The sequence below is a fragment of the Mytilus edulis genome, chromosome 8 (assembly GCF_963676685.1).
Source record: "Mytilus edulis chromosome 8, xbMytEdul2.2, whole genome shotgun sequence".
NCBI classification, from domain to species: domain Eukaryota; kingdom Metazoa; phylum Mollusca; class Bivalvia; order Mytilida; family Mytilidae; genus Mytilus; species Mytilus edulis.
In genome coordinates, this window is record NC_092351.1 from 52,139,688 (window position 1) to 52,149,288 (window position 9,601).

The following is a 9,601-nucleotide window of genomic DNA, read 5'->3' on the forward strand; positions in this document are numbered from 1 at the left end:
GCATTAAATATAAGAGGAGAACAACGACATAACACTAAAATGTAACACATATAGACAAAATCCCACGAGAATAACAAATATAACATATATATATAACATCAAAACCAAATACATGAATTTGGGATAGACAAGTACCGTGACACGTCTTATCGCAATGTGAATTTACACTCAAAAATAAGAGAAAACAAACGACACAACGTTATAATGTAATACACACAGAAACGAACTATAATATAACAATGACCATATTCCTGACTTGGTACAGGGCATTTTTAAAGGAAAAAATGGTGGGTTGAACCTGGTTTTGTGGCATGCCAAACCTCGCACTTTTATGAAACTTGACTTTAAAAACGCATTAGTGATTGATTCAAAGACTCACCCTTAATTAATGTCTGTCCCCACCACCACCACCTTATTGAAACGTTGTGGGTTTTTTTATTTATCAAAATGTTGAAGTGACTTTCTTTCATATTTCTTTCCAAATTAGTGATACAAGGAAAACATACATTTATCGAATGACAATCAAGGGTGTCATTCATTCATTTAAGGACTCATTTCCCGTTTAAAATAATAGTCAAAAACTTTTCAACATGTTGGAGTGTAAAAATAAATCAGCTGAAATGACTAGTTCTATACAAATACAGCAAGTTTCCAAGGGTTTTTTGACAAAAAATCCGGTTGAGAGTAACCACTTTCCACGAGCCGCTATGCAACAGTTTACAAATAACTCCAAATCGGCCAGTATCATGCACCCTGAACATACTGATTTCCTATATAACTTTTAAAAAAAAATCAGCGAAAAGCCAAAGACATTGATGTGTTAATTTAAGTAAAGTATGTACATGTATAAACTAATACAATTGTTTACCTGGGGACGGTTGTTTAACTTGTCGTTAAGTCTAACGCTGTCGTTAAAATATGCCAACGCTTCGTTAGCATTTAACGCATGGTTAATCCTTTTGTGCATCTCTACGTTAGATTTATCGCAACGTTAAACTGTCGACAACTTCTATAAAATCTAACGCTGCTATAAAATATTTAACGAAGAGTAATAATTTTTAAAATGGCTGCTCTATTAATGGTACCTAGGCTAAGAAAAGAGAGATTCTTTAGAGGAATGGTTTCACATCTAAACAATTTGATTGACAATGAAATGAGGATTAAATATAGGTTTGGAAGAGACTCTATTAGCCTATTTATGTAATATTGTGGGAGATAAATTAAGATCTACAGCAAATGAAACTGCTCTAATAGTTGAACAACAAGTATGCATAGCCTGGAGGTTTTATGCTTCTTGGTCATTCCTACACTTGATTAAAGATACAAAGGGCTACAACAAAGCAACTGTATCTAGAGACCAATGCTTTGCTTGATGTTAAAGACAACTTCATTCAGTGGCAAAATAAATCAATTCTAAAAACAGGATGAAGTGTGGTTTCCACAGACAAATGAACTTCCCAAATGTTTTGTAATTTGTTCTCATCATGAACATGAATGGCATATTTGCCACTTAATGTAAAGCAAACGATCAAAATGAATGTAAACATACCCAATAAATGCATAGCCAGAATTAAAACAAGAGCATGAAGAGCACACACGTTGAAATATCTAGCCTTCTTTACTAATCATTGATATTTTGTTGATAGTCCTTAATATAAAGCTATACTACAACTGTCCCATTAACTTAACATTAACCAAGAAAACTAAACATCGACAATGAACCATGAAAATGAAGACAAAGTTAGATGACACCTGCCAGTTTTACATGTACACCTTACAGTCCTTCCATACACCGAATATACTAGACCTATTGTTTATAGTATCTGAGATATGGACTTGACCACCAAAACTTAACCTTGTTCACTGATACATAAAATGAGGTCGAGGTCAAGTGAAAATAGTGTGGCAAAGACTTGTTAATTGATAAGAAAAATAAATAATTTAATTCATAAAAAAATTGAGAAAATGTTAGTTCAGTATTCTCTTTGTCTCGTTTCATTTATTTCAGCAACTCTATTTTAAGATCTTATTTCCTCATCTCTTTAGTCTGCTTTGCCTTTTCTCCTTTCAATACTTTATCTGAAATGAACATTTGACATGTAGATTTATATATTTTAAACATTTACATACCGGTATATCTTTTATATATGTGTTTGTATAGCTTACAACTCTTGTGGAATTTACAGAAGTATTGCATGCAATCGAGAGTTCCAGATATAACGTATGACCTGTTGGACATATGCTTTGTCCAGAAGCTGGAAGACCATACATTTAGATTATTCATATTGAAAGAATTTCATAATGATGAAAATTGAAAGATTTGAAAATGAAATGTTAATTAAATGTTATTAAAGGTATCACATCATTGCCTATAGATACAAAACAATCGATGGGGACCCAAAAGGTATTTTTTTTTTAGTGTTGATAATTGATTTTTCACCTTTTCGTTTTCGAGGTATCACAGTCTTGAACCTTAGCCACCGAGTCATTTTTCAAATTAATAGTCTGGATTATTTCTAAAATAAATCCACTTGTGAAATTTTACCTGTAGCTCATAAACATCATCAGCAGTTGCTCTTCGTTGGATTAACTGTTTTCTGAGCTGTTAGATTTCCAAGGTCAACTGCCTCAGCTGCTGGGCGTGGCATCTGGATATTTACAGCCGGTAGACGTGGTAGTAGTGGTAATGGTTGATGAATGGAATCAGATCCAGATTGGGGAAGTGGCTGGCTTGGATGGGTAGCAATAGTTATCAAAGGTACCAGGATTATAAATAAACAGGTCCTGGGAATTTGTTGCACTCTCCTCTGACAATGCAGCTGAGTTGTGAATTAGAAAATATAATAAGGTGGTTGTTATTATTTTGATTATCATGAACGGAGATCATGTACGTGTGTCTATTGTTAAATTTTCTTATCTAAAATGAGTTTTTTTGTCAGCCATTCTTTCTTTGCTTTCATAGACATAGCCTGACAAACCATATGCATCTATGACAACCAAAAACGTGATGGCTAGTAACAGAATTATACCAGAAGATAAACTTCAATTGTAAGGCAGCATTGCACCATTCTTAATAATTTTCTAGTAAATCTATTGGTTTTGATGGATAATGGATTGTTGTTGAACGCCGCTTTCAGAACAATCGTGCTATTTCGTGGAAGTCAGTTTTCAGTAATGGATGAAGCTGGAGTAAACATCCGGCATTAGGTATGGTAATTTCAAATCCTTAGTCAATTATCATCAAGGATTGGAGGGCACCTGCCCATACTGGATTTAAACTCTCAATCTCATTTGCTGTCTAGATATACATTGCTAAATGACTGTCCCATCTATATTTTACACTGTTGAAATTGCACCCCCTTGGTATATTTGACAAAATAAAAAGGACCTATTCCAGTGGCACATTTCTGTATACCTTTTTCACTATAGAACTCCTCCCCATATTCATCGAAATGTTTTCACTCATATCCAACAAAGTTTAACACCATATTTATGTACTTTAATACTTTCAAAGTCTTCAACGATCATCAAAAGATGAGTATTGCATATTCAATGTGCGCAATGAATATACAACTGCAGAATTGTTTTGTTTCATTCTTTCGCAAGAGAAATATAAACAACAAACAAACAATTGAAATTTGAAATTTGGCTGATTATTTGTCATGGCATTTATTCAACAATATTCAACAATATAAACCAACAAACAACCAACATCAACAAACTGGCAAACAAGTTAAAACTTGATGACAATTGGTCACTGAAGGTAAACCAACAGTAAATGCATAACAATTTCTAGCTGCTGGGCAGATCCATAACAGCTTAATGAACGATATTTGAATAAATCACTGCCAGTTGAATCATGTTGATGATGACATCCAACGCACTTTCCATATTGAACGGAATGCCATGACGATAGACACTTTTTTTATTATTCCTGCAAATTCCTTGAATATTCAGGTTTAAATTTCATTGGATCTTCCGGTGAATATTGAAACGTCTGATAACTTTTGATGATACATGACAATCTATTAGGAACATTCAAAACATTTGGACCTGTTCACGATGTAATCTGAAAATAAACTAAAAACAGCAGCAATTTTGTTTATTAAAGGGAGGGAGGGTGGGTTGTGCAATCTTGTTGAAGATACTCGTGGAATGAAATTTAGCGGGAGCAAGTGTTTTAATATGACCAAAGTCCACGAGGCCCTTCAAAGCATAGCCTTTCGTATGTTTAAATATATGGTTGTAATTATTTAAATGACAATTCGATCTCTTGATCTAGAATAAGAATGGGGACAACTAAAACGACAGAAAGACGGAAGGACGAAGAGACACCCTTTATGGTCCGTAGGGGGTCAGTAGTGAATCGTATAACGACTTTTGTGCTGCCTTTTGCCAAAAATTAAACAATGACACACAACAAAAGTAGCAGATGACGCCACACTTCACAGTAGATGTGATGTCATGAACACCCTATGAAATTTACTTACCCCCTACGGATCCATAGAAAGTCGCAACGTGAATTTAGCATATTCTTGCCTTAAAGTTTTTTTATTGAGGTAGAAACGGTCACATTTACTTGAAACTTTTACAAATGTTTCAATTTTTGGCGGACTTTTTTAAATTTTCATTACAAATTAAAATTGTGACCCCTATTTTGCGATTCACTGAAAAGGAACACATCTTTTGTTGCTTCTTCCCTTTTGTAAAGAGTTTCCATTAAACATGGTAAAGCTAGTATTTTACCGGTAGTTATTTTAGCAAGTTTTATATATTCAACGGTTTAAAATGTTTCTTGACATTAAAAATTATTGTTAAGTATTTCATAAGATATTGTTTCAGCAAACATACCTGGCAACAATATAAAACAATGCATTTCCATTCTCAATTTTATTTTCAATATATGATATAAAAGACAACTTTCCAGTTCGATGAATTTCCGTCAAAAACTCTGGTCTGCTTTTAGGGGTATCGTCACTTCCTTTCCAATATTGGGCAATTCATTGGAAAGCTATATTTCATGAATTATTCGGAAAATTATACAATCATAATTGACAATCCGAACTGCTGTCATTAGGTATTTGAGGTTAAGTACATAACGAACAATTATTTTTTCTAGTTTATCTTGCATAATGACAATCACTAAAACGCTTGATGAACGTGAATAGTGCAGGGATACAGGCGATCCCCTCTGTCTGGTAAATGACATCATACAGTTGCGCATAATTGATGATTTGTTTCCGGCGACGGACAAACTTGAAAGTTGTCTATTAGATACACAGAACTGAGCAAAAATATGTCCGGTTTGTCTCATATTTACACTAACACTCTGTATTCATAATAAACACCCACCTTTAATTGAATTAGAAAAAAATAAATACACATGGACTGATTAAAACTGTATATGCACGTGTAGATATTTGAACACTTCGAAATCAAATACCAATTTTTGTCATCATTTTGACCAAAAATATTTTAATAAACGTGGTCTGCTTTTCCAAGCTTTGAACGTGAGTCTGTTCATTGAATAATTTAATAGTTTTGTATGCATACAATAATACACGTCTACTGTCGGAATAAACCGACAATGACATGGCACAAAAAAAAAAAAAAAAAAATTGAAATACTATCTGTTTATTCAAAATGACTTACACAAAACAATTTAATGTAACTAAATCAAAATTCAATATAATATGTAGTGTTCGTCATATTGTAGTGACATGTTGCTCCATCAAGTTCATATATTAATTAATCTGCCTCGTGGTCAAAAAAGTACAAATGTCATAATTTCTGCATTTCAACTGATTTTACAATATGTTCATTAACAAAAGTCTCTTTACAGAAGAATTGCAAAATTCGGAGGGGAGTATTTCAACTGATTGTAAAAATGCGTTTGCTGCAGATTCACTATCGCCTAATAACTGTAGAGCAACGCCTAAGAGATTACAAGCTTGTGCTTTGAAATGTGTAAATGAGTCATATTCTATAATAAGTTGCAAACTTTGGAGGGAATCTTGACATTTTCTTACATCATTGAGATGATAATAACAAAGGAAATTAAGGAAATAAGCATACGCTATAGATGGAAATCCATAAAAATGACTCAATCGGTTAATTTTAAGTTCATCTGGTAGTAATCTCGAATTCGTCAAAAATATTATATTGTCCACAACCAACGTTTTCAGCAAATATACATAACTCTTTTCCTGAAATGTTTGCAGTTTTAGCAACTGGTAATGGCTATCTGATAAAGTCATCCCGTACAACAGTTTTTCAAAAGTAAATTTTGATAATGAATAACTGACGATGTATAAGGCTTTACTGTACTGTTTTGTCTTATAGAAAAGAGAAGCAACCATCAGCCATCCAGATACAGCGTCATGATAGATATTATCTATGACAGTACTAAGACACAATATGTACTTTTTGTAGTTGTATTTATTATCACTTGATATACTAAATTGTGTAACACACTGGGCATACATTTGACACAACTGTGAAATGTAGAATGCATATACGTCTCGAATAGTAGAGCCAGAAAACTGATAGCACAAATACGTCCGATCCATCATAGCATTGCTTATATTCGATGGCACCGATGATAAGATATTAACAGTTGCTAAATATAATGACCTGGATGTAAGCATTTTTTCTACTTCTTTTGCATATATTGTATGCGGTTCGATGGTGAAATTCCAAATTGATAAATCAAAGTTAGATATTTGATCAGAAAATAAAATGCATCGCCAATTATAACTCTGCAACATATATAGTTTTTCTAAAAGTACTACACGAGCACGACCCACAATTTTGTTCTCAAACATGTTGTTCTCTGGAATGAAGTAATGAAAGCAAACTGATTGCTCAACACAATAAACCAGCCTGTTAAAACATCGCAAAAAACAAGGAATAATGTTATCAGGTTTCCATACGGATTGTGGCACTTCTTCAGATATCCAGAACACAATTGTTTTCAGGAAGTAAGAACAAAGTAAATCTTCACATTCGGAGAAAGTAGCTATTACATCTTTCAATATAATTTTTAAGAGAGCATAGCACAGTAGCTGAGTGTGTGTAAAGGTATTAATAAGAAATTTTTCACCAACTGAAAAAGATACTCGCCATTCGAGATCTTCTTTTGGTGAGCCCTTAACTCCAATCGGTACAAAAAGTACTCCGTGTTTAATAATACATTGTTTGACATTATAACTCGGCCATGAGTTATTTGATCTTGTGATCCACTGGTGTGCAGGAGATACCCACGTGTTACAATGTAAGCAAAAAGCTAAGTCAGAAGATCCTTCCGGGTCAGATATACAGGGTCCGTGAATCATAGGTAGAGACTTAGTAAGACAATCAGAACTTTCGTTGATTTTCCGTTGTTTATATAATGTACTCGATAAATAATGTTTACCATTTTGTTCTTCACATTGTTTTAGAAGGCTCTGTTGACTGCTATAATTGAGTTTCAGCTGAGTAAAACCAGGTTTAACATCTTCTTTTTTCATTGAAAAATATGTTATACTTGGACTAAAGAAGGGTTTTATATTGTCATAAACCTCTATGGTTCTTGAAACAGTCATTATATCTAAATCACTGCCTCGCATATCCAGTCCTTCCCCAAAGCTTCCACTTGTTATGATTGTTTCTTTCTTGTCACTGTGTAAATTGTCCCTGACAGCGTTCATCAATCTGATTTGTTTGACATGATCTTCTGAGCCTACTATATGTTGACATAGATAACGATACAGTGCTATTGACATATTTTGTGTTACAGTGTCTGTAATAAGAAAAAATCAATTGAAAACTGTGAATAACAAAATATTATTGTAAAAGGAAATACATTTGACAGTTGTTGTCTATTCGATTGATGTGTTTAATTTCGCTATTTGCTTTCCGTTTTGAATTTTCTATAGAAGTCAGTTATTTTGTGATTCTACATTTAACATGACACAAAGATTAGTTTTATTCAAAAGGTAAACATAAATTATAAATATTCGAATTACAATGTTTACTAGTATGTTCTTCACACTATATTGTTCTTTGTTCACAAGAATTGTATATGCATATAATATGTTACATCTAAACAAAAGAATGTAATGAATAAAACTGTTTTAGCGAAAAGTATATACGTGTGAAAAGTAACATATATAATATGTCAAAGAGATTTCTCGTTGGCAATCATACCACATCTTATTTTTTTCTAATTTAAAAATAAAACTGGTTTCCAAAAATAAGATGAGAAAAAGATTATGGTAATCTGCCGAGGTTCAAGTTGATAACCTATGGGAATGAAAACACTTTGAACGGAGCAACAGGGATTATGATGTTAATGTTTGGGTTAAATACACTTTGAATGGAACAATATAGAGTATGTTGAACAGGTGACACATGTGCAGCAGGATCTGCTTAACTTTCCGGAGCACCTGAGATCACTCCTAGTTTTTGGTGGGGTTCGTGTTGTCTATTCTTTAGTTTTTTATGTTTTGTCATGTGTACTATTGTTTGTCTGTTTGTCCTTTTCATTTTAAGCCATGGGGTTTATGAGTTTGACTGTTTCTCTGGTATCTTTAGTCTCTCTTTTGAAAACATGTGGGATTGATAAAATTCGGGCTGGAGCAAAACCGAGTATGTTGATAACCAAATGGAATAGATAAACTCTGAACAACGCAAGACCGATTATGTTGATAACGTGTGGGAATAAATAAACTCTAAACGAAGCAAGACCAAGATTGGTGAGAAAAGAAGGACGAAAGATACCAGAGGGACAGTCAAACTCATAAATCGAAATTAAACTGACAACGCAATGGCTAAAAATGATAAAGGACAAACAATAGTACACACGACACAACATAGAAAACTAAAGAATAAGCAATACGAACCCCACAAAAAACCTAGGGTGATCTCAGGTGCTTCGGAAGGATAAGCAGATCATACTCCACATGTGGCACCCGTCGTGTTGCTCATGTGATAACAAATCCGGTAAATTGTCTAATTCGGTAGGTCACATTCATGTAAGGGAAGGGGATATAACGGTCAACCAACAAGTGATGGTGTCCGTAAAATTTACGAAGATAATATTTCAACTTCACCATTTGGGATTCTTGGTTTTAATTGCTTCTTTGTGAGCAGCAGCCCTCTATCAAGAAAGTCATGATAGAAAATGCAAGCACGTATCAATTAATAGATATATATCCCGTATGCAGGTGCTGCTGGAATGTTTCTACTTAGAAATGGAAAGTTCATCACAATTGGAAAGCTGAAATCATCTCTTTTGTCGTACAGTTTTTTTTCAACCGAACCTCATTGTCAACGTATTGGAGTACATAAATTCTGACCGAAGCTAGACAGTGCGTGTTGATAACCAGTTGGAATTTGTAAACTCTGAACGTAGCCAGACCGAAAATGTTGACAAAATGTGGAACTATATAAATCTGAGCGTAGCCAGAACGAGTATGCTGATAAAATGTGGAACTCTATAAACTCTGAACGTAGCCAGACCGAAAATGTTGATAAACTGTGGAACTATATACACTCTGAACGTAGCCAGAACGAATATAATGATAAACTGTGGGATTAAATGAACTCTGAACGAAGCCAG

General features: G+C 33.8%; 1 protein-coding gene across 1 annotated transcript; it reads right to left on the minus strand.

The window, feature by feature from the left end:
- Positions 1-2,564: 2,564 nt before the first annotated feature.
- On the minus strand, positions 2,565-7,763 carry LOC139484186 (uncharacterized). The gene is made up of 2 exons (XM_071267919.1): positions 6,933-7,763; positions 2,565-2,819 (listed from the first exon to the last, which is right to left on the minus strand). Exons 1-2 carry the CDS (start codon positions 7,761-7,763, stop codon positions 2,565-2,567), a joined length of 1,086 nt encoding a protein of 361 aa, XP_071124020.1.
- Positions 7,764-9,601: the final 1,838 nt, after the last annotated feature.